We start from the raw sequence: 25,863 nt of genomic DNA on the forward strand, positions 1-25,863 counted from the left end.
ATTCCCCCCAACAAACCCCGGGCCCAAAATTTGGGGCCCCCCCCCCCCCCCTACAAAGTCCTGGATACGGCCCTGATCAAATCTCTTGGAAGAAAAGAAGTTTCTGACGTGTGTAAGTTTTACCCTGTGTATTTCGAGCGCTATGGTGGAGTAGGTGACAGTCATGATGGTGGTGGGGACGACAAGTATAACTAGAAGCATATACACCTCGTAGATTCGCCACAGGAGGAGATTGTCCAGGTTACGGACACACCAGAACGCCTGAATCTTGACACCCACGGGGAGAAGGATCTGGGAAAAAAAAAGAGAAAATTTAGAAAGAAAAAAACTAAAAACAAACAAACAAATGCTACTGAAACCGAATTGTTTGAATTCTTCAAGGTCTGGAACATCGGAAGTGTAGTAGCCCGACTTTTCGTAGCGTAATCGCCTGTGCTTTCAATGCTGTGTCGGCCAGCCTAGTTAGCTTAGTTGGTAGTGCGTCTGCCTTGTAAGCGCTAGGCCGCGGGTTCGATTCCCGCCCGGGGCGGATTTTATCCTGATGGGATGATGTTCGTTCTCGGAACGGCTGGCTTTCTCCTATCCTGTCTTCCTTCTCTCTTGGATTTCAGGACGATAAGACCTTGGCAGTTACAGTTCCTTCTATCAAACCTCAAAAAAAAAAAAAAAAAAAAAAAACCTATAATTTTTTTTTAATAAAATTAATTTTGTTTTGGGGGAAAAAACCCCAAAAGGTTTACGCACGCTTCCAATATGAGACGGGGCCTAATGCGAGTAGACTAAATAATGTAAAGCCTGAAAATTTCGGAGGTCCTTAATATAGGGGCTCCAGGTACTTTAACTTTAAATTGATTTTCTTAAATAAAATATTGTAACTCTTTATATTTGGTGCGCCCGGAAAAGGACATTGTCTTGGGATGTACCTCAGTCGTCTATATTAGGAGTACAAAAATTTTACCTGGACTAGAAGAATAGGGGCGGCCAAAATGGCGGAAATGAGCCAAATGGCGGCAATGGTTTTCTTTGTCTGACTCATCGTACAGATGTACTTTGCTTTCATTGGATACATGATGGCGTAATACCTGCGGACATTGTCGAGGAAAAGGCTGATGAAAATTCCGAGATATTTTTGATGAAATGAAGGGCCCAACTCTGCCTAGGCTCTTTGTGGATAAAACAAATTTTTTAATGCGGAATGCTGTTGAAAATCAGTTGCAAAAATAGTTATGTTGACATTTCTTATCTATCTACACGGGGTTTTGTAAAATTCCTAACAATACTTTTAAGTTAAAAATTAAAAAGACAATTAATTTTATTTCTTAAATATTAATTTATTTTATTTCTTAAATATTATTAATACCTAAGACAATTAATTTTATTTCTTAAATATTCTTTTTTTAATAATTATTCTCATTGAGAATTTCTCAATACTTAATTACCTATTTTTCACTTTTATTTTACTTAATACTTTTAAGTTTTAAATTGAAATCGGAACTTGATTTCCGTCTATAGGCAAGCCACTCTGGCTCAGACCATTTGTCAGACAGTTGGTGTGGCGAAAAAAGCTTCAGACCTAGGACTAGGTCTCTCAGACAGTCCGACAGACCACGGGTCTGTTAGTCTGCGCGTGAAAGGCGGGCATTAGGCCCTGGTTCAATAAAAGTTTTTTATTTATTTTTTTCTATCAGACAACTCGACTTTTCAGTAATAGAAAACTCACCTTTCTATACTCATAACTGTCAGGGTCAGTACTGAACAGATGGCGGTGAAGTTTTGCATGTAATGAACAGTTTTGCACAGGAATACTCCCATACTCCAAGTATACGAAAACAGTTTGGCAATCTGCAACAGAAAGAGGAGATATTTTAGGTTTGACGTCACTGTACAGGTGCTGCCGCTGTACCAAGAGTAATTTTGAGGAAACTAAGTTCTCGACCGGTCAAACTGATGTGATTTGATGATTTCTATCTTTGTTTGTACCCAGAACCAAAAAAAATCACCCGATTTGATGAATCTTGAGCTTTAGTTACTGATGGCCAGGACCTCGATATGAGTTTAAACTCCAGTGGCAACGGACTATAGAGGGATCTTCGCAATACGACGAATAGTGACAGTCGGTAATGCACCATTGGTACCCCAGTCGGTAGCCAGTTTTCTCATATTGACTGATAAGATTGATTAGAAAACACAATCGGACAGGTTTTCATTGTTCCTCACATTGTTTCTAATCAATTACTTACGTTATTTCTAATCAATTACACTATTAGCAACACCATTAGAAAACGTCTCCCATTAGATTTGCGACGCAAAACAAATTTCCAACCAGACTTTTCTCATATTGACTGATAAGGTTGATTCGAAAACACAATCGGACAGGTTTTCATTGTTCCTCACATTGTTCCTAATCAATTACTTACATTATTTCTAATCAATTACTTACATTATTTCTAATCAATTACACTATTAGCAACACCATTAGAAAACGTCTCCCATTAGATTTGCGACGCAAAACAAATTTCCAACCAGACTGTGAGGTTAACCTTGCTCAACGTTGCTTAACTTATCCATTGGGAACTGACACATTCAAAGTGCTATCTAGCTAATCTGTTTCAACACTCGTGTTTTTCATTACAAAGAAAGCCATTATGCAGGCTGCAGTAAGTTTCACAATCAAGCTTGTTGTTTAGAGAATTGTGTTTTGTTGAATCTGACAGATATATTCAATGTTCTAACTAGGGAATTGTGTTTTGTGGAATCTCACAGATAGATGATAGATGGATTTGATAAAATTAATGATTTGGGCATGAATTGCCATTTTCCCATCTACTATGCTGTCAATTCCGATATTGTAGATGTGGAGTTTTACTCAAGGAGGGTTGAGTGCCTAAATATTATGATGTTTCTCTGGCCCTCTTTTGACAGGTTCCTCTGGTCTCTTGAAGGAGCTCTGGAGCTCTTCCAGCCAACCACGGGTATCTTTTTTCTTCATTCTTTGTGAGCCTTTTAAGATGTTTTACCTGGGATTTCTTTATTTTTTCTTAGAATTTGGGATGTCCCCGAGCCCCTCATGTGAATATGAAAAGGACTCCATAGTCTAACTCAAGAGACATTGGGAAGATTTTCCATACGCCTGAGTGCTGTTCTAATTGGAAAATCAAGTTCCGAGTAAAATGATTCGAAAGTTTTTGATTTCCTGTGCAAAGTATTGAGAACCAAAGTAAGTACCTTATTGAATAAGGTGTTTTCATTTATCCACACATTGTTTGTTCGCGAGCAATCGATCTCAAACTATTGTTTTGCATGATGGAGGAGATTTTGAAGATGATCGATCTAAGATGATTTGTTCATACAGCAAGTTCCTAATGTGTATTTCTATAGTCCTGCTGAGAATAGATGTGTCATCAGAAAACATAGGGGATTCCAACCCATGAGGGTATCTGTCTAGTATCAAATTGACAATTATTGACTATCAATCTACGAGTTTTATGTAAAGTAGAACCTCGATTATTTCAACTCATTGAAACCGGGGGTAGTTGTAATAATCGAGGTTGAAGTGATCACTTTCTATATGATCTTTTCCTCTGATAAGATAGGACATCCTTTGAAAGATAGAGAAAAAACAATGTATTTTGGAGTTGAAATAATGGAAGTTGAAATAATCGAGGTTCTACTGTGGTTGCAACACTCAGCAGATTTGGACCAAGTTACTGCTCGGCCCGGTTAGCCTAGAAAGCTAGAAAGACATGAAGGGAAATTTTGAAATTCTCAAAGCTGAAAAAACGAAAGGAATTCACCTTCCCATTAGTAAAAATATTGAAAGTACGTCAACCGTGATTCCAAAAGTCGTAAACAACTGTCAACGAACACTACAGATTTTCATTTTCCACGGTTTACAGAAACTGCAAATTTTGTATAGGTTTGATGGCATTGATTTTCGTCTTCATGAGCAAAATATTCAAATTTTCAGAATGAACCTAAATGCTTTTCATGAGATGAGTTCCCCTGGCGAACTTTATCCCAAAGAGAAGCTCCTAGGTCGCGGGTTCGATTCCCGCGCGGGGTGGATTTCATCCTGAACGGATCAGGTTCGTTCTCGAAATGCATGGCTATCGCATATCCTGTCCTCCTTCTCTCTTCCCTTTCGGGACGATAAGACCTTAGCAGTTACAGTTCCCTCTATCAAACCTCTTGAAATTTTCATGAAAAAAGACCAGTAGCTGGACTGCCTCCTGACAATGTGTAATGGAGCTATTAGCTTCTTTACTGCGATGGTTTTGGGCCCTTTTTGGCATTTTCGGGGCCCCAAAAGGGCTCTTCTTGAGAAAAATATTTAAGCACTCACCTTGACCGGTATACACAGGATGATCAACAAGAGATCCGTCACAGCCAGACTCGACAGGAACAGATTCGTAGGCGACTTCATCCTCTTATAAAGCCACGTGGTCAGTACAATGAGAACATTGCCAACAATGCCCAGGACCATTGTGATAGAGTAGATAATGAGAGTGGGCATTAACTCGGTCCAGATGAAGATTTGGCTGGCTTCCTCGTAGTCGTAGTCATAATCATCGCCGATAGAGAGCGCAGTGTCGTTGGGAGTCATGATGGTGGGATGGTCAGAAGGTGTGGAGCATCTGAGAAAGATAGGGGTGACATAAGTAAATCGTTTTGGCCGAAAGAGGCAACCATTTGGGACGAAAACTGGCTTCAACCAAAAGCAGTTGCAGCGTTCCTTCAACTTGAGGGAGATGAGGATTGACTCCTGATTTCGCTACAACAACAACAACACCAACAACACCAACAACAACAACAACAACAACAACAACAACAACAACAACACCAACAACTTTAATTTTTCAAAAAAATACCTACCTATATATCATTATCATTGGAGCCTGTAATTAGCAGGTGCATTTACACTAGGTCAATCGATGTCGAATGACATTTCGACAAGCCGATGTCAAAATTCAACCAAAATGTCATGTACTTAGTTTGTTGTTCCAAGGAGACCAACATTTTGTTGCAGCTCGTCCTAAATGGTTGACTAACGCGTTTACATAAACTACATTTTTGTCCACCAATTTTTTGATCTGGACCGACTTTATAGTGAATTCCAACCAATTTTGTTCGACACCTACCAACTCTCAGTTGACTGATCCGTCTGTACTCTGTACCCTATTTATCAGGTGAATTCATCGTTCGAGATACACAGAGTATGTTGTATCAACGTACTTAAGGAACAAATGCATTAATTTTTGCCCCAGCTTGAGTTATAGCTAGCAGATTGGTCAGGACAACTAAAATAAATTATGATCGAGTTATGAATTACGTGATGAAATGAAGCTACTGTGGAACATACATGATGCTACCGCGAAGATTAATTATAGGAAGAGCTGAGAGAACTTTCAATGCATCCAAACACATTGGGAATACCAAAGAGCTGAATATTGTAAAGAAAAAGGTATAAAAATGATTTAAGATTTTAAATCGTATATCAGCATTACCAGCTATCATTAGTTTAATTCAACACTATCCTGGGTAATGAAGCAACGTTGTACGTGGTTGACATCCCAGGAAAATGTTGCTCCTTTTAGATGTCAATTGAAGGCATTTTTCACTCTCTATAATAGTAAGCGTTTAGACTGCGTTGCGCTGCGTGGCATCTAATACATAGTTCAGGCAGCGAGAATAGGTAGGTACCTAACCTAAGGTTCTTCTCAGCTCTACCCTGGCAGTATAAACAAGGTATATTCTATTCTATTACAACACCTAGGTGCGGTGTAATTTGTCTTTGTTTTTCAGCCCTGTGACGTTATTTGTTCGATTAGGCGCTCGCACACTCATGTGTCTTTTAATTTTTTGATGATAATAATTAATTTCTGAAACGTATTCAAAAATCTCCTGTTCAACCAATCATTCTGACAAGACACAAAATCATCAAGAACAAGGAAAATATTAATAAAATAAATATCAAAAATTGTGAAATTCATTTTCACCAATTTGTATAAAGTTCGATTTTGACAGCTCTGAAATAAGCTTCAACTTGACATCTAATGTGAAGGTCGTTCGATCTAATGGTGAGTCTGTCATATTTTATAGCTTTAACCATTATAACTTATAACTATAAGGTATACCACTATATCGATGTAATAAACCTACCCATGCATATAATTCTGACACGGAATCTAAAATCAAATACCTCCTATGCTACTTGATTCTGATTATGAAGAATTTTCCATCACTCCAAGCGATAATGTGTGGCGTATCACCGAAATGGGTCATTACGAATTATCTCGCTATGTTGAATTAGGTCATCAAGATGCTGTTTTAGTACGTGGAGATTTTTTTTTTTTAAAAGATGAGTGTTTCACCGCCGTTTTTATTTCCTAGCAATGAAACAACTGCTACATTGGACGCATGTGGTCTGTGTCGTAGCATGCCCATCCCGTAGTATGCCTCTCATCAGATGGGCGAGCAATCCATCTCTAACTCTGATATTGAAAATTTTCCTCTAAAGCCCGAACCACACGCTAGGATTTGTCTGCAGACCTATCTTCCAACTTGGTATCACAACTCACAAGCTTTCGACAGATCGTGCATGTGTACAGGATGTCCGCGCAAAATTTCAGAACTGAACAAGTGAAATTCTCGCAAATATCGAGTACATACTGAGAAATTGTAACACCTTTATATTTGAACAAATTTGGACACAAAAATTAGGAAGCCTCCTAAACAGTTTTTCAAGTTTTCGTATGTAGGTATGCGTAGACAATCCTGAATTGTAAATACAAAGAGGTATCCTTTTACGAAAGGAATACTTCAAGGCTAGTGCCGACCTACGTAAAGCTTTCCTATTTCCTTTGTTGTTCATTTTCTTCTGCTTGGATACGAATCGCGTCTGTTCCCAGTGTACTTACGTAGAGTCACAGTTGAGTGCTAGAGTGCTGGGTATCCTGAATTATAAATACAAAGAGGTGTCCTTTTACGAAAGGAATACTTCAAGGCTAGTGCCGACCTACGTAAAGCTTTCCTATTTCCTTAGTTGTTCATTTTCTTCTGCTTGGATACGAATCGCGTCTGTTCCCAGTGTACTTACGTAGAGTCACAGTTGAGTGCTAGAGTGCTGGGTCTGCAGGAGAGAAGCGTAGAGTTCCTCTGCACTAGAGTAACATCTGGTAGAGTGTACCGCTGTAGAGTGCCACTCTCTCGCCCTATTACCAGGAACCTGTCGCTACAGGTGATACAACAGATGGCATCCTGTGTGGGCCGGTCCTTCTGATGATGAATCTGTAATAGAATAAGTTACTTTAATAGAACGGTTGCGCTTACTTGGGTGATGTTTCAAAGTCAAAAAGCAGGAAAAATGAGGACCAACGGAATTTTTCTTTTTCTTCTACGACTTCTAGATCCCGAGATAAATCGATTAAAAAAATGCCGGTAAATCGTGAACTTTGACGTCACGGCATACGCTCGCGTACACGATGACATCACATCAAATGTTCCGAGTAAAGCTCCCTCGCAGGCAACGCATTAATGTGTTTGTGCGCATACGTTTTTGCGCATTTCTTTCTGCTCTTCCGCCAGCGTGCTTGCATACTGGCGCTACCTAGCGAGACAACTGCCTGAAGTCTGACGTCACACATCTTTGAATTCTTTCATTAGAACGGAAAATGAAAATTGAATATTCGACCTTTTACGGTTGTTTTTTCGGAGTTTTGACCTCAGATTTGGATCCTTCACAACCTTTTTCATAGGAATCGACCTTTTATTCATAAATTTTACACAAATGCAACTGCTCCATTGTTGAACTACAGAACTATTTTTTAGCTAAATCCCCTCTAGAGATGAGCTATTCATTTTTGACAAACTTTGTCGTGTTTTTGGCGAGGTCGTGTTTTTTTTTTAGGTCTTTTGGGTCACTAGGAAGATATTCGCAAATGAAATCTCAATGAAAGCTAAAGTTAAAAAAAAGTCTAGTTAAAGTGTCATGTTTAACACCTGCAGGGGTGTCATCTACATAAAAAAACAAGTCTAGTTATAGTGTCACGTTTAACTTACGTCATACGCAGTGTCATGTTTAACACCTGCAGGGGTGTCATCTACATAAAAATAAAAAAACAAGTCTAGTTAAAGTGTCACGTTTAACTTACGTCATACGCAGTGTCATGTTTAACACCTGCAGGGGTGTCATCTACGTGGTAGAATCTTTCCTTCTTCTGAGATACTCCTGGAATAAATAAATGATATGTTCCTTTTAGATAGGTTTAGACTTTGGCTAGAGGAATATTCCTTCCAAATTATGGTTTTCTAAGATCTCGCTTTTTTAATTTCCTTATCCTATAGGAAGAACAGATGTCAAGTGAAATTTTTATAATCATAAATATTTTCTTACCTGATAGGAAGCTAGCTTGTCCCGCCACATAAGGACACAGAACGAAACTATGCCGCGATGCAATGACAGCATACTGTCCATTCATGTGAACATAGGCCGCGTCCAGAGGTACAAGCCGTGTGTCCACATTAGTGGACAGGCCCGTGCACAAAGACAATTTGGCCTGGTCCGAGTCACGTGATAATACAGCACAGAGGTTATTGTGAGAACACAGAGCGATAATGTTGGGAACTGACTTCACATGGCACTGTGGAATGAAGTAACATTATAATAAGTGCACAGAGACAATTTATAATAAGTGCACTGTGGAATGAAGTAACATTATAATAAGAACACAGAGCGATAATGTTGGGAACTGACTTCACATGGCACTGTGGAATGAAGTAACATTTTAATAAGTGCACAGAGACAATTTATAATAAGTGCACTGTGGAATGAAGTAACATTATAATAAGAACACAGAGCGATAATGTTGGGAACGACAAGTGAGAGATGTTTGTGCGCTGCTGGATATTTCTCAGATTGATCGTCTTTGAAGTAGGTATTTGAACAAACACAGTGTGTTCCAAGTTTCAACTCGATGATATTTCCTTTACTTTATCTGTATGTTTGTTTGTTGGTCGGTTTGTTTGTTTGTTTCATCATAACGGTAGAAACATTCTAATCTCACGTCCAGTGAGCTCATAATCATGAGCTCTCAAATGATTTGTTCAATTTTGATGAAATTTGGCACATTTCATCAACTACCTCTGTAGAACATACCTATGTACATGTACTCTTTAATTTTTTTTTTAATGAAACCTTTGAGGATGAAGTAGAAGTCCTTTTCCTGATAGAGCTCTACAGTTCACCTAACGGTTTATTGTAATAGGAATACCACGGCACATTTCATCAACTACCTGTAGAACATACCTATATGTACATGTACTCTTTAAATTTTTTATTGAAACCTCTGAGGATGAAGTAGAAGTCCTTTTCCTGATAGAGCTCTACAGTTCACCTGACGGTTTATTGTAGTAGGAATACCAAGGACAATTTTTTCAGTAGCTAAAACTCCAAGGGTATAATTCATTAGGATCTAAGTCATCTATGCCACCCCAAAATGGGAATCGAAACTAGAAGGACAATTTTTTCAGTAGGTAGCTAAAACTCCAAGGGTATAATTCATTAGGATCTAAGTCATCTATGCCACCCCAAAATGGGAATCGAAACTAGACCCTCGGGCATTCTGGTTGCCTGGTCAAATAGCAAAAAGCCAAAAAGGTCTGGACACTCCAGCCTTTGATAAATTCAATTTTCTCAGCATTGTTGCTCCAGCCATTGTTAAAATTTAATAATTTACAGAAACCCTAAGCTTCCTAACACTCCTGACTCTTATACTGATGAACTTACCTATGATAATTTCATGTAAAATAAGGTGCTGGAGATCTTCGCTGACAATATCTTCAACTCGGCATAATCCGCTGTGGAACCGCTTGAAAACACCGTTCGAAAATCACCACAAAAGTGCTGGAGATCTTCGATGACAATATCTTTAACTCGGCATGATCCGCTGTGGAACCGCTTGAAAACACCGTTCGAAAATCACCACAAAACCACACTGTCAGCACGAAGAACCAATAATCACGTAGAACGCGGAACAAGTTTGAGGGTAAAATTATAGGTTTCACCGCAACTTTACTGAGATTATGTTGTTCGAAAATAAGAATGAACAACAAATAAACTTCACTATGGATTCCCCAAAAGAAGTTCAAAAAGTCGTGTGAAATCTTCAACGAGAAATGTGTCACGTACGGAAAAAGTAAAAACTTTAAAACTTGAATCCCGAAACTCAGACTAGAATTTCAAAAATCTTAAATTTTTGGAGACGCAAATCTTGAATCGGGTTGTCTGCAAATACTTTGAAAAATATTCTAAACAAACTCGAAGAAATAAGAGCTTCAACTTGACATCTAATCTGAAGGTCGTTCGATCTAATGCTGAGTCTGTCATATTTTATAGCTTTAACCATTATAACTTATAACTATAAGGTACTATATCGATGTAATAAACCTACCCATGCATATAATTCTGACACGGAATCTAAAATCAAATACCTCCTATGCTACTTGATTCTGATTGGGCTACTAAGTTTGTCACCAAAATCGATACCGTGGGCCTTCGAAACGCCGAAATGATGTCAACACGCCGCGAAAACAAAATAATTAATAACTCGTGAACACAAAACACTAATGAAACTGCCACCGGAAAAGAGCTACACAAGGTCGGGCTACTAAGTTTGTCACCAAAATCGATACCGTGGGCCTTCGAAACGCCGAAATGATGTCAACACGCCGCGAAAACACAAACTTGTTCAGGCTGCGAGCTTTAAATTCAATGATGTCTCAATAAACTTTAATAGAACTTGTCTCTTAATTATCACACAAGGTCAGGCTACTAAGTTTGTCACCAAAATCGATACCGTGGGCCTTCGAAATGCCGAAATGATGTCAACACGCCGCGAAAACAAAATAATTAATAACTCGTGAACACAAAACACTAATGAAACTGCCACCGGAAAAGAGCAATCCAATCAAGTTGAAATATTTGACCAGGTATTTACACCGCTAAAAACAGCATACCAGCTTCCAAACCGAAGATTAAACTTTCTTCTAAACACTTGGGCAGCCTTCAAACTTGTTCAGGCTGCGAGCTTTAAATTCAATGATGTCTCAATAAACTTTAATAGAACTTGTCTCTTAATTATCACACAAGGTGAATACATGATTCAATGGTCACTGATCGAACGAAAAAAGTTCAATTTTTTTTCGCCCCTGTAAGGCGGTTTAGCTCTAGGTAGGTCGTTGGTGTTGTCTATGTTTTAAACTCGACGATTTTTGGTTCGTCTCTTCTTTTGGTTCGGCGATTGTTCTCGAAAGATTGGTCCGATTTTGATAAAATCGGGCAGCAAAATCGGGCAGCATCGAGCGGCGTGCCAGGAGGTGCGCGAACGTCAAGAGTATTAACACGAAAATTTCGTGACGAATGTCGGTCGAAATAGATAAGTCATAACCACAACACATTTCATGTTAAATACAAAAGAAATCTGCTGATTACCCCTTTTCTGAGTAAATTTTCGTCTATAATTTTTTTCTTCCTTTTTTGAAAGAAAGCTTGTTGTTGTAGCTGCACTGAGGGGATTTGATGGTCTCTAGCCAAGATTACTTGGCCCGAACCCCAGTCAACCATCATGAGGACCATTCCTTTGAAGCATGATAAACCCTTTGTAACCTCCAGCTAGTCAGGCTGGTTAGGGTTTGGCTGCTCTGATCCCTATTTATAGTCCCTCAAGAAGGCTTGTCTTTTTCCTTGATACCCATTAACTTACCACTGGTACGATTCAAGTAATACTTGAGAGCAGCAATCTCCCCCATCTCACTCCCCGGACCTGACCACATGCTGACTTTGTTCATAAAGTTCCCCTCATAGTCGTACAGATGAACTTGGCCTCCCTTGATGGCGAACAGTAGATTCTGAGAGTCACTCGTCCATTGAACGCCTAACATGGAGGTTTTCTTGAACTCTTTGCCCCAGATTCGATTCCCGTCCACAGAACCGACGATCACGGCACCTTGGGAATAAGCGAACGATTTGAGTTTTAAGTTTTAACTGGATGGATTTTTATTTGTTCCGCGATAACTCTCAAATGGTTTGTTAGGTTTTGAAAGAAATTGGGAGAAAAAGAGAGCGAGAGAAATCTGGAAAAAAGAATGCCCTTTCTGGTGATAGAATTTGTAGGACAAATTTTATAGGGAAAGTACAAAAAAAGTGAATATTAAAAAGAGATTAAAAATTTTGTAGGACCTAAAAAAAAAAAAAGAATGTGTGACATAAACTTACGTACATACGACATAGGTACTCGAAAAACTTACGTGAAGTACCTGTGCTGAAAATTCGAAAGTTTTTAAGTTTTAACTGGATGGATTTTTATTTGTTCCGCGATAACTCTCAAATGGTTCGTTAGGTTTTGAAAGAAATTGGGAGAATGAGAGAGCGAGAGAAATCTGGAAAAAAAGAATGCATTTTCTGATGATAGAATTTGTAGGACAAATTTTATAGGGAAAGTACAAAAATACGGTGAATATTAAAAAGAGATTAAAAATTTTCTAGGACCTAAGAGAGCGAGAGAAATCTGGAAAAAAAAATGCATTTTCTGGTGATAGAATTAGTAGGACAAATTTTACAGGGAAAGTACAAAAATACGGTGAATATTAAAAAGAGATTAAAATTTTTCTAGGACCTAATAAAAGAATGTGTGACATAAACTTACGTACGTACGACTCGAAAAACTTACGTGAAGTACCTACTTAACAAATTCGAAAGTGCAAACAACAGCTACTAAAATTTTAAAACATTTTATACATAGGTATCTACCAAGATCAAGAGAAATTACAAAGGTTATTGATATAAGCTATAGGTGTTTGAAATGTTCGTACACAAAAAGTCCACATTAAGGTGTAAGGGCAAACAGCCTCAAAGGATGAGTTAAGCTTATAAGCTACTAGCTGAATTCCGTCGCTTCGCTCCGGAATCCCGCTAGTTCATCCCGAGGCATGGCCAAACTTGTAGATTCACTCTTTACACATATCTAATTCACGCTAAAACTTGAATCTACAAGTTTATGATGAAGTGTTTGTTGATCTCGTAGCATTCTCGGTGACTATCTCAGAGAACGCTCCGACTCCGACCAGCCTGATGATTAGATGCTAATTCTAACTAAAATGTTCTTCTAAATTTTTAGGTTGCTAAAACATGATGGACTATAAAAGATTAACTGATTCAAAAATAAAATTATTAAAAATATGTACAAAATGAAATGAAATGTATTTATCTACAAGAATAAGTTTTTTAGGGTTTTTATCCACCTGAAATACCTAGGTAGTCGGTAGGTACCTATTGGAACTTGGCCTGACGCACTGCCGTGCGCTCAGATTCAAGACATTCACATTTCATCTGTCGCTAGTGCTTATTTATCTACAAGAATAAGTTTTTTAGGGTTTTTATCCATCTGAAATAACTAGGTAGTCGGTAGATACCTATTGGAACTTGGCCTGACGCACTGCCGTGCGCTCAGATTCAAGACATTCACATTTCATCTGTCGCTAGTGCTTCTGTTAAGAAAATGGTTCGTTAGATTTGGTTCTGGGCTTCTGGGTTGTTCTTTAAGAAGCATTCAAAATGAGTTGGGGTTTTCACTGTTTTGAAATTTCTATTTCAGATAAATCAAAAATCCCTCTTAAATTCAGTACAATAAGTAGCATCCAAGAAATACCAACAACGGCAAAAGAATGGTCACAAGTTCATAATCTCATAACACAAGATCGTCCTCATAACACAAGATCGTCCTTTAGAAAGTCACCTGTAACTCATTTCATCAATTTATTGTCTCGTCCTTCTGGGGACCAAAAACGCATCCCCCCTGTGTTGGGCCAGCCACTCACTATCAGGTAGATCTGACGGACGGACCTTTTCAGCTGTACCTGTCAGGTCTACCTGATAGTGTGTGTGATCATCAGGTATCAGGTAGATCTGACGGGCGGACCTTTTCAGCCGTACCTGTCAGGTCTGCCTGATACTGAGTGGCTGACCTTACAATTAGACAGGGCGGCGCGCGGCTCTTGAAGTTCGGCGCGCCTTCCGGCACGCTTGATAACCGGTTTTTACAGGACATGCAGATTTTCGCACTGTTTCGTTTTCGAGTCCGGTTTCACGAAGAACCAGTTGAGCATTTGTCGCGCCTTCATACTGGCGCGCACCAGGGTGGTGTTGCTTTTCCACGGGGCCGCCGCTTGGGCTCCGCCAGTCTGGACGAGGCTTCGTTTGAGGCGGATCTGATTGAGAATGCCGACCAGCAGTTCGTCCACATTGTGATGGATTCCGACCGAGACCTCGATGAATTTCACCTTGAAACTGGCGGCGAGATTTTTGGCATCTGTGAGAAGGAAGAGAAAAGATAGATTTTAAATGGAAGAAAAACATGTGTAATGCACTGATGCCCGTCACTCAAGCTCAGACCATCTGACCATGCGTGATGGGTATTAGGGTTCGTTTCCAACAAAGCCGATTGACCATATTGTAGAATGTATACGGTAGGTACTTTACAACACAATAGATCAGTTGCGCTTACTTGGGTGATGTTTCAAAGTCATAGAGCAGGAAAAATGAGGACCAACGGAATTTTTCTTTTTTTCCAAAGAGAAAATCAGGTGTAAAAGCTAGATTCAGATTTGCTTTAAGTTGGCTTTTACATACGTAATGTAGATACGTATAATCGTGGTTGGATCAAATGGTTCAACTTCATTGTGAGCTACTTTTACCGACCTGAATGTGATGAGATTGGAAATCTAGGAAGTTCACGAGTGGGCGTTTTTCAGATCTTGTCGATCAAAATCTTCTGTTGTTGCCGCTGCTACAACAAAAGAACAACAACAATATCAAAATCTTCTGACTAAATAACCGTAGCGTAGTGCAGACTGTAGACAGTGATGGGAAATGTACGAATTGGTAATTTTTAAGGCGGTGTTAAAAATAAATAAATAAAAAGTTCTATCAATTCCTATATGTATTTCCTATCAGAATGGGGAAGACACCTGTGGTAGTAGGTACACTTGTATAGGATATCTATTTATAACTTTTTTAATTTGTTTGACCATGCTACGTGCTGAATCTGCTAGGAGCCTTATACACACCTAATACCTATCTACATATCTACAAATCTGATGGTGAACCTGAAATAAACTTATATATACATAGCTATATATTTAATTATTTACTATTTATACGTATCGGTTATAGGTAGGTATATTTTATGTAGGGGTCATCACCAAACGGTCAAAATACCAAGGGGTCTGCTGCCTGCTGGTAAATAGCCTGAGGGCATATCAAAGATTATAGATGGATAGATATAAATACAGTACCTATGTACATAGATAGAAGTTTGTAGGTATATCTGTATGTAGATAGAAGTTTGCCTGTATGCCTGTACATCCCATCACTAGGTAGGAAAATAAATTAATGAATGAAATATCTCATTAATTCCAACTTCAGTCCCCAGTCTGCGAAGGTTTATAGTATAGATGTTGAATTTATTATTTATTGGAAGAATATTATTGAATATTTGAATTGAATTTTTCAATTGCAAATATTTCAACGGGTTACTTTCTGGTGTTCTCGTGTTGACCCAGCACCTAAATGGGAAGTATTATGTCTCTTCTCGCCCATCTGATGAGAGGCATACTACGGGATGGGCATGCTACGACACAGACCACATGTGTCTAATGTAGCAGTTGTTTCATTGCTACGAAATAAAAACAGTGGTGAAACACTCATCTTAAAAAAAAAAAAAAAGGCCTGGCTGGAAGACCTTGGGAGCAGGGGGGAATTAGACCAAACTTAAATTTCCCCGTGAACACAGCTTTACTCTTATTGTGGCATAACTGTAGTCACCCAGTTTTTAATCCCGACCTTGACTCTATACTTTACCTTGCGAGGAGACTGCTCGGGCCCTGGCCAGATCGATCTTATTGGCCACTATAATAGCAGGCCGTGTTCTCAGGTAGCCTTCCTCGTGCAGTCGGATCACATCTTGCTCCACACGGTGGTAGGAAGGCTTGTCGATCACAGAGTAGACGAGAACGAACGCATCGGGCACACCGCCGCTGCTTTGTCTGAAGTCAAACTAGAGGGCCCTTCCTCATGCAGTCGGATCACATCTTGCTCAACACGATGGTAGGAAGGTTTGTCGATCACAGAGTAGACGAGAACGAACGCATCGGGCACACCGCCGCTGCTTTGTCTGAAGTCAAACTAGAGGGAGAGAGGAGGGAAATTCAATTAGGATAGAATTGAATTGGGATAATATTGAATTGAATTGGATTGAGGCAAAAAAAAAGATAAATCTCAACTCCGCGCCACGTCGTGGTCTACGTAATACGTTGAGCGTTTTATGCGCCTAAAGGTACGTTTTCCTAGCGGCAGGTATTTTGCGCAGCGCAGAACCGAAATTGTCTATTGCGTCGGCAGAAGCGTGATTCGTATTACGCGGCGCAAAAGGAGAGAGAGAAGGGGAAAGATAATAGAGAGAAATAGAAAGTAAAAAGGGGGGAGATGGGAGAAAGAGAGAGGAGAGGGATAGAAAAAAAGAGAGAAGTGACGCATGACAAAGGATTTTAGAAATGAGTTCAAAACATCTCCTGTCATCAATTCAACGAAAGAAAGGGGTGATTTAGATTGGATTTTGTCTCCATTGTCAGTCCATTATCAGTGGGGACATCCATTGAGTGACCAGCATTACGGTCAACTCATGTATGATGCCTGAATAGAACTGAAAAGTTTCTTTATCCCAACAGGAAGCTATTGAGCAGCTCAATTTGAGCACTGTCCAATTTAAGCATATTAGTCGACGGCGTCGATCGATGGTTCGGCGACGACGACTGAAACTGTACACTGCCTCGCCTCGACAACTTCCCCTCGTCGATCGGTGGACGGTGTCAACTATGTGTAATAATAATAATAATAATAGTGCTTATTTATACTGCTCGCATAGGACTGAAAAGTCTCTTTACTCCAGCAGTAGGCTACTACTATTAACCTAATAAAAGAATGTGTGACATAAACTTACGTACGTACGACATAGTTGCTCGAAAAACTTACGTGAAGTACCTACTTAACAAATTTGAAAGTGCAAACAACAGCTACTAAAATTTTAAAGCATTTTATACATAGGTATCTACCAAGATCAAGAGAAATTACAAAGGTTATTGGTATAAGCTATAGGTGTTTGACATGTTTGTACACAAAAAGTCCACATTAAGGTGTAAGGGTAAACAGCCTCAAAGGATGAGTTATAAGCTTATAAGCTACTAGCTGAATTCCGTCGCTTCGCTCCGGAATCCCGCTAGTTCATCCCGAGGCATGGCCAAACTTGTGGAAAAGGCATGGCCGAACTTGTGGAAAAGAATGAAAAATACGGTCGCGCTGCGCGCTCCCTATTAGCTGCATAGTTATCAAACTAAAAACATAAACGAAACTCAAAGTCGAGAGCGGAACTTTTCTCTCCCGCAGTCTCTGCACTCTGTGTATTTCTTATGGAGATTTTAGCGATCAAAAATTGGTCATATCTCAGGATCGGTTTAGATTTTCGCAGAATCCTTTCTTATTGCACACCTAGACCATAAAAGGAATATTCCTACTAAATTTCAGCTTTCTAGGTGTTGTGGTTCTCGAGATAGAGCGATCAGTGTGTGAACTATGAAATAGGAATGAGTGAATGGATCTTGTTCTTATAATATAAGCTATAGGTGTACAAAGGCTACAGTTCTAAAGCTCTCAAAGTTACCATCTTCATAGACGATACATATTTTCAATCCGGTATCATTCCAACTCATGCCTCTGACAACGGATTTGTTTCGGTTGTTAATCATTTCTTCACACCATGCTCCCTTGAACCAAATGTTAGCAAGATTAGTAATAGTTATCTAAAGAGTTCATTGCTCTCTTTGTGACATCTTTGTTCTATGTCTTACCTTTGAATCAATTAAGGATTAGTTAACTTTGAACCAAATGTTAAACATTTTACCTCCTTGAAGCAATAAATAACATGATTATTATTATTTGTTAAAAAATCACTAGATATTTGGGATACACGATGACATCATATCAAATGTTCCGAGCAAAGCTCCCTTGCAGGCTACACATGAATGTGTTGTGCGCATACGTTTCTGGCATTCCTTTCTGCTCTTCCGCCAGCGTGCTTGCATACTGGCGCTACCTAGCGAGACAACTGCCTGAAGTCTGACGTCACACATTAACTTTGAACCAAATGTTAAACATTTTACCTCCTTGAAGCAATAAATAACATGATTATTATTATTTGTTAAAAAATCACTAGATATTTGGGAGGTAGGGAGGGAGGGTAGAGGGAGTGGGAATTAGGGTGAAGTATGGATATGGAAAAGGGAGGAAGCTTTGAATAGAGGAGAGGTGGAGATAGGAGGGAAATACCAACGCCAAATGAATTTGGAACAAAGGCAAAGTGAAAGAAGAACAAAGGCAAAGTGAAAGAAGAAGACTACCTTGTACAACATCCACACTATGATAAGTCCAGTCTCATCACTAGATAGTTATTTTCTCGGAGTTTTGACCTCAGATTTGTATTCTTCACAACCTTTTTCATAGGAATCGACCTTTTATTCATAAATTTTACACAAATGCAACTGCTCCATTGTTGAACTACAGAACTAAGAGTTCATTGCTCTCTTTGTGACATCTTTGTTCTATGTCTTACCTTTGAATCAATTAAGGATTAGTTAACTTTGAACCAAATGTTAATAACTTTTTCTTTTTTTGTCGCAAAAAAAATTGATGAAAATTTTCACCTTTTTTCAAAAAAGCGCGCTGTTCAATAGTTACCATGGCAACGAGGTAACAAACAGATCTGAGCTTTCCTATTGGCTGAAAATTTTCAAGGTCCTCTGTTCTCCGGCACTGAAAAAGCCGCGTTCACGTGTCAAGTTTAAAATGTAACGCGTGTTGCGTTGAATATAAATTTCACGGCTGTCTTTGGTCGTTCAAAAATTCCTAATCAGGGACGATAGCACATGGAATGAACTCATTCCATAAGATCACCGAAGTTTAACAACGTTGTGCGTGGTTGATATCTGGATGGGTGACCAGCTGGGACAATCTCAAGCTGGCATTTCCCAGCCCCACTCAGGCAGGTAGTGAGGAAGCAGGGAGCTTTCTCAGATCGTGGTCCTTGTCTTTCATGCTTAGGTAAGGTACGCAACCAGTTTGGCCTTCAGTGAGTGTAGCGCGTCTCCTTTGTAAGCGTCCTAAACATATTAAATTTCATCCTAAACATATAAGATTTCATCCTAAACATATTAGATTTCATCCTAAATATATTAGATTTCATCCTAAATATATTAGATTTCATCCTAAACATATTAGATTTCATCCTAAATATATATTATAAGATTCGTTCTCGGAAAGGCTGGTTTTCTTATACCTAATATCCTGTCATTCCTGTCTTTATTCCCTTTTAGATTTCGGGACGATAAGACATCCGTTTGTTACAATTCCGTCTCGCGCTTGCTTTCCATGCAGAAAATCTAGAATATCCCCCCCCCATGGACCAAACACCTACATAATACTAAGTGTGTGTTGTTATTGGCTTACCCTAATGTCCTTATGTGCTATTTGCTGACTATGCAGACAGTGTAGGGCGGAGTGTAGCTGTCGTATTATGCAACAGATGTAGGACTCTGTGGTGGTACTCTGCCGACAGAGGTGCTGGATAAGAGATTCACCATGTACTCTGTGAAATATCGAAGTTATTCAACATTAGGCTGATTAATTTATTCATCGAGATCCGAGATCGATTAATTTATTTATTCATCGAGACCGAGAGTTTCACCATCGATTCTGGACTGCGTCAATTTAATAATAAAACAAAGAACACAATCAATAAGCATCATGTTATGTATCACCAAACTGGCATACCAGGTCTACAGTTACAGGTTGACATATCATAGACTTGTGACTTCTGCGCAACCAAAGGGCCTTGTAAGCGCTAGTGAGAGCGTTCGATTCCCGCCCGGGGCAAATTAAACATAAACAGTTAAGGTTCGTTCTCAAAACGACTGGCTTTCTCCTACACCATCAGAGAGAGCGAGAGAAATCTGGAAAAAAAGAATGCATTTTCTGGTGATAGAATTTGTGGGACAAATTTTATAGGGAAAGTACAAAAATACGGTGAATATTAAAAAGAGATTAAAGATTTTCTAGGACCTAATAAAAGAATGTGTGACACAAACTTACGTACGTACGACATAGGTACTTGAAAAACTTACGTGAAGTACCTACATAAAAAAATTGAAAGTGCAAACAACAGCTACTAAAATTTTAAACCATTTTATACATAGGTATCTACCAAGATCAAGAGAAATTACAAAGGTTATTGGTATAAGCTATAGATGTTTGACATGTTAGTACACAAAAAGTCCACATTAAGGTGTAAGGGGCAAACAGCCCCAAAGGATGAGTTAAAGTTAAGCTTATAAGCTATAGGTGTACAAAGGCTACAGTTCTAAAGCTCTCTTAGTTACCATCTTCATAGACGATACATATTTTCAATCCGGTATCATTCCAACTCATGCCTCTGACAACGGATTTGTTTCGGTTGTTAATCATTTCTTCACACCATGCTCCCTTGAACCAAATGTTAGCAAGATTAGTAATAGTTAAGAGTTCATTGCTCTCTTTGTGACATCTTTGTTCTATGTCTTACCTTTGAATCAATTAAGGATTAGTTAACTTTGAACCAAATGTTAAACATTTTACCTCCTTGAAGCAATAAATAACATGATTATTATTATTTGTTAAAAAATCACTAGATATTTGGGAGGTAGGGAGGGAGGGTAGAGGGAGTGGGAATTAGGGTGAAGTATGGATATGGAAAAGGGAGGAAGCTTTGAATAGAGGAGAGGTGGAGATAGGAGGGAAATACCAACGCCAAATGAATTTGGAACAAAGGCAAAGTGAAAGAAGAACAAAGGCAAAGTGAAAGAAGAAGACTACCTTGTACAACATCCACACTATGATAAGTCCAGTCTCATCACTAGATGTCAATTTCTCGTACTGCTCATTCCAAATGATGGCTCGCACTTTTCCACTGTGACCTTGTAGGCTTTGGTTCATAGCTAGGTTAACATTAGCGGCGGCAACTTGTCCTGTGGATTCTTTTCCTGGAAGGGGGGGGGGGGGGCGCGTGGGGGGGGGGGGGAAACTTTTCCTATAAACCTCCAGTTCTGAAATTCCTCCCAGACTAACTGCTTGAGCCACTGAGGTTGGTTTGTTTTGTTATTTCATAAAACCTATAAATAGGTACCTAACCTACTTACTTGAATATAAAAAAAAAAATCTCAAAGTTTCAAATTCTTGTTTTGTTATTCCATAAAACCCATAGGTAAAAATAATATATCGAGGTGTTGGGTAAGGTAGGGGGGGTGTGAAAAAATGAGAATATGCCCAAAGGAGGCGCCATGCAAAAAAGTTTGAGAACCACTGGAATAGATGATTGCAGAGGTGGAGATAGGAGGGAAATACCAACACCAAATGAATTTGGAACAAAGGCAAAGTGAAAGAAGAACAAAGGCAAAGTGAAAGAAGAAGACTACCTTGTACAACATCCACACTATGATAAGTCCAGTCTCATCACTAGATGTCAATTTCTCGTACTGCTCATTCCAAATGATGGCTCGCACTTTTCCACTGTGACCTTGTAGGCTTTGGTTCATAGCTAGGTTAACATTAGCGGCGGCAACTTGTCCTGTGGATTCTTTTCCTGGAAAAAAAATGATCATAATTGTCAGGGAAACTGTAATTTATTACTTAAATTTGAATGATGTAAGTGTCAGTGCCATATCCAGGAATTGGCAAGAGGCAAGAGTGAAAACAGTGACGTACCTACTGGGGGGATGGATATTCGGAGCATGCCCTACAGTAAAGGAGAAAAATTGAATGTTAGGGGCAGGGGCCTAAGCCTCCTTGCCACCCCCCCCCTAAATACAGCCCTAGATTTTTTTCTTCTCCAGTGATAATAATATATGGTGAGCCTTTTTGTTCATACTTACCTGTGTCTAGTTTCAATACTTTGAGCAGCCCATCATCCCCGCCCACAGCAATCCATCCCTGATTCTGATGCCATGCTAAACAGTTCACTTTGGTGTTGTTCGGAATTGCAATCTGAAATATACATAATCCAAGAGAATTCAATGAAGGAATGAAGAAGAGATCTTTGTCCAACAGTGTACCAGAAAACAGTTTTAACCATGATGATAATGAGACAAGATGTTATTTCAGTGATTGTCATGTGGGATGAACCAAATGCACACAGATATAATCAAGTGTTCAAGGTAGGTATTACCTACAGGGGAAATACTAGGAAAGCGTTTCAGTCCATAGAAACCTATCCATAGTTACTTACACAAGTATTTATGACTTACCTTTTTACTGAGATAGATGAACATCTTGGTATAGGTTTCAATCAGGAGTTCGAAAAAAATGCACAAAGGTGGTAACTAAACCCCTAATTTTTGACCATTGTTAAAAGAAAAGAGGAAAATTGAATTGGATAATTTACACCTTTTTTAGAACTTTTTCTTTTTTTTGTCACAAAAAAAATTGAACTTTTTCAAAAAAGCGCGCTGTTCAATAGTTACCATGGCAATGTTATAACAAACAAATCTGAGCTTTCCTATTGGCTGAAAATTTTTAAGGTCCTCTGTTCTCCGGCACTGAAAAAGCCGCGTTTAATTTAAATGTAATGCGTGTTGCGTTGAATACAAATTTCACGGCTGTCTTTGGTCGTTCAAAAATTCCTTATCAGGGACGATAGTACAAATAGGTACCTATCACATGGAATTAACTCATTCCATAAGATCACCGAAGACCGAAGTTTAACAGCGTTGTGCATGGTTGATATCTGGATGGGTGACCAGCTGGACAATCTCAAGCTGGCATTTCCCAGCCCCACTCAGGCAGGTAGTGAGGAAGCGGGTAGCTTTCTCAGATCGTGGTCCTTGTCTTTCATGCTTAGGTAAGGTATACTAAACATTAAGGGTTTGTCCTTGGAAAGGCTGGCTTTCTCCTATCCTGTCCTTCTCTCTTCGATTTCGGGAGTATGAGACCTCTGTTGTTGTTACAGTTCCTTCTATCAAATCTCTTTGAAAATAAATAGGCACACAATGGAGCAGTTGCAAATGGGTAAAAATTATAAATAAAAATGGTCGATTCCTTCCTTTTGGGGTAAAACAGCTTTTCTAATGCGAAATGGTGTTGGAAGTTAGTCCAAAAATAAGTATTTTGATATCTCCTTCTTCTTCGCCTTTTCCCGTGTACAGACGGGGTGAGTGTTTTTCGTCAGCCTCTCAATCAGCCCTGGGGTGGTTGCTTTGAGCTGACATTTCATTTTGGCTACAAACATTTTATGAGTGGATGCCTTTTGCACTCAACCTTTACTATTTCTTTAGCAAGGGAAATTCCAGACTGATATCCTCCCTATTTAAAGTCCCCCAGCCAGACTAAACTTGTTTACTCCCTGTTTAACGTCCCCCAGCCAGACTAAGCTAATCTACTCCCTGTTTAACGCCCCCCAGCCAGACCAGACTTTTAATAGGGTGATATAAAATCCCCACAAATAGTGTCCAATATTTAGCCCACCTCCCCTGTCACTCACCTCGGCAAACCAGGCCACCTGCAGGAGCTGTCCGGCAGTTGGTCTCTTATCCGCATGTGTGTTGAGTAGTTGTCCTATGAGTTCTCTAGCAGGCACTGATATGTGGCCGCACTGCTCGGGGGGAAAACTGTAATCCGCCACTGAGATATGGGCACGCGTCTCTTCCTCACTCTCGTCTAGGAATGGAGATACGCCACTGCAAAGATTTTTATTTTGTTAGTTTATTTAATTTTATTATAGAATAGAATAATTAATTGTATTTATCAATATTTAATTTTATTAAGGCCCATTCCAGTCTGCTCCCACGGCGTGGGTGGTCACTGCGCTCACATTGCACGGGGTGACCCGGGTTCGCTTCCCATCGGGGTCAAAGTGTATCATGCAAATGATTGATTCCGTGACTGGCTGTTAGGGCCCACTCAGCCTCGTGAGGAAAATGAGTAGCTATGACATATAAATGCGCATAGCGACCGGTGCAGCATGGTAGGTAAACTTTGTGTGTTAGGATTATTGCGATATTTGGAAAATCCTACAATGCTGCAGTGAGCAAAGAGAAGGAAGACAGCAAACACAAACGTTTAGGTAGGACATGGAAGGAACCCAGACATTATTTTTGGGCGTCTACAGGGGTTTATACCCACAAATCCTTCTCACGAACACCGCAAGTAAAGTAAGTAGGTACAAGATTTTTTTCTCATTTGGGTCAAAATAACCAGACTTACCTCAGTAGTATATACAGTAGGACACCCAGACTCCACATATCAGTACTAGGACCTGCCTGAACCCCAAACAAAAAGGGAATATCAAGCTGTGTCCACACAGAGTCGACGGCTGTCGATCGACTAAGTGTGGACACAGCTGTACAGGTTTTCCTTAGGGTAGATTTTAGCTAAATTTTCATTTAATTATTCTTTTAACTGACGAGGCGTGAAATCTATTAAAAATTTGATTACTAAAAGATTAACAGTGCGAAAGAGAAGAGAAAGATTTGAAAGACAGTGAGATAAGAAGAAGAGGTATTTACCTCCGATTATTATTTACTTACCAGGTTTTAAGTATTCTACACTGAAAAATAGAGAAACTATTGATGACAGATCAAACTGAAGTTATGTTAATTACTAGGACCAGCAGTGGCGGGGGACGTTAACATTTCCGGTGAAGCAAACTCCAAGTCAGGCAACACCACAGTGGACACACTCACACTCGAACCCAGGTCTATCAGTTTGAGAACCGCTCCGTTCATTAGAATATTCTCCGGCTGAAGGGATAAAGGAAAACAGGTGAATGGACTGCTTAAGCCATGACTTAGAAAAAATATGACTTTAAGTTGGCCACAACTGTATGTTTTGTATCATTGGCCAATTGATTAAAATGAAAGTTAAACTTCCTTTTTCGGCGCAAACGACATGCACAAAACATTGTTAAAGCGCCTAATGGAAAAAAAACTTCCTTTTTTGCCAGCCTAGTTAGCTCGGTTGGTAGCGCGTCTGCCTTGTAAGCGCTAGGCCGCGGGTTAGATTTCCGTCCGGGGCAGATTTTATCCTGAAGGGATAAGGTTCGTTCTCAGAACGGCTCTTTTTCCTATCCTGTCTTCTTTCTCTCTTCGATTTCGGGACTATAAGACCTTAGCAGTTACAGTTCCCTCTATAATAACTGATTTTAGGGACAAGGTTAGTGCTAACGCGCTTGCTTTCCATGCAGAAAATCTAGAATATCCCCCCCCCCCCCCCCCCCAAACACCTAATTGCCAAAAAGGCAATCGACTAATCAACTAATCATTTACATCGTGCCTGAATTAAATATTCTTAAATCATCAGAGTAGGTCTGAGATATTGTGCCTGAACCTCTAATCTAGCGAGTGTAGAGGCCTCAGCAAAAAGAAGACAGGCATTGGCACTGGCGGAAACATAGCTCTAATCGAGGGGACTTATGAGAATTACGCCCTTTCCTAGGAAGACGAAAAAGCATTTAATAAAAATACCCAAGTAATTTGTCCCTACAATTTTTTTAACTGTATCACCTAAGTCATGCTGAAAAAATTCCCACGAGAAAAACCTCATTCTTCTTCTTTTTCCCCACAAGGAAGATCGAAGAACAAATTATTAATGCGCTTCGACCATGGGTTCCCACGAAATAACAGACCAAAGAAGAGAATTTGCCCCGAGTACTAATCAAGAGGGAGGAGTTTCGAACG

At 39.5% G+C, this 25,863-nt stretch overlaps 4 protein-coding genes across 4 annotated transcripts in view; all 4 read right to left on the reverse strand.

Moving 5' to 3' along the window:
• The window catches only part of LOC103519157 (gastrin/cholecystokinin type B receptor-like), a 16,617-nt gene extending 6,719 nt beyond the window's left edge, over window positions 1-9,898 (reverse strand). The window contains exons 1-5 of the mRNA XM_008484243.3: window positions 9,785-9,898; window positions 4,343-4,634; window positions 1,721-1,842; window positions 959-1,082; window positions 124-291 (exon numbers count right to left, since the gene is read on the reverse strand). Of these exons, the coding sequence (XP_008482465.1) occupies window positions 124-291; window positions 959-1,082; window positions 1,721-1,842; window positions 4,343-4,603 (675 nt within the window). The 5' untranslated portion in view covers window positions 4,604-4,634; window positions 9,785-9,898. The remainder of the gene's footprint in view (window positions 1-123; window positions 292-958; window positions 1,083-1,720; window positions 1,843-4,342; window positions 4,635-9,784) is intronic.
• Window positions 6,568-11,937, reverse strand: LOC113471524 (WD repeat-containing protein 35-like). The gene is made up of 6 exons (XM_026830754.1): window positions 11,760-11,937; window positions 8,753-8,763; window positions 8,393-8,639; window positions 8,151-8,227; window positions 7,097-7,287; window positions 6,568-6,685 (listed from the first exon to the last, which is right to left on the reverse strand). Exons 1-6 carry the CDS (start codon window positions 11,935-11,937, stop codon window positions 6,568-6,570), a joined length of 822 nt encoding a protein of 273 aa, XP_026686555.1.
• Window positions 11,861-22,572, reverse strand: LOC113471525 (WD repeat-containing protein 35-like). The gene is made up of 4 exons (XM_026830756.1): window positions 22,438-22,572; window positions 22,066-22,177; window positions 21,610-21,776; window positions 11,861-12,002 (listed from the first exon to the last, which is right to left on the reverse strand). Exons 1-4 carry the CDS (start codon window positions 22,459-22,461, stop codon window positions 11,994-11,996), a joined length of 312 nt encoding a protein of 103 aa, XP_026686557.1. The 5' UTR covers window positions 22,462-22,572; the 3' UTR covers window positions 11,861-11,993.
• A 133-nt stretch (window positions 22,573-22,705) lies between these two features.
• LOC103519160 (myosin light chain kinase 2, skeletal/cardiac muscle-like) lies at window positions 22,706-24,944 on the reverse strand. Its single transcript, XM_026830755.1, has 4 exons — window positions 24,795-24,944; window positions 24,392-24,443; window positions 23,654-23,865; window positions 22,706-22,728 (listed from the first exon to the last, which is right to left on the reverse strand). The coding sequence occupies exons 1-4, from the start codon at window positions 24,910-24,912 to the stop codon at window positions 22,706-22,708; spliced, it is 405 nt and encodes a 134-aa protein (XP_026686556.1). The 5' UTR covers window positions 24,913-24,944.
• Window positions 24,945-25,863: the final 919 nt, after the last annotated feature.

The sequence above is a fragment of the Diaphorina citri genome, unplaced genomic scaffold (genome assembly GCF_000475195.1).
Source record: "Diaphorina citri unplaced genomic scaffold, Diaci psyllid genome assembly version 1.1 scaffold2576, whole genome shotgun sequence".
Taxonomy (NCBI): Eukaryota; Metazoa; Arthropoda; class Insecta; order Hemiptera; family Psyllidae; genus Diaphorina; species Diaphorina citri.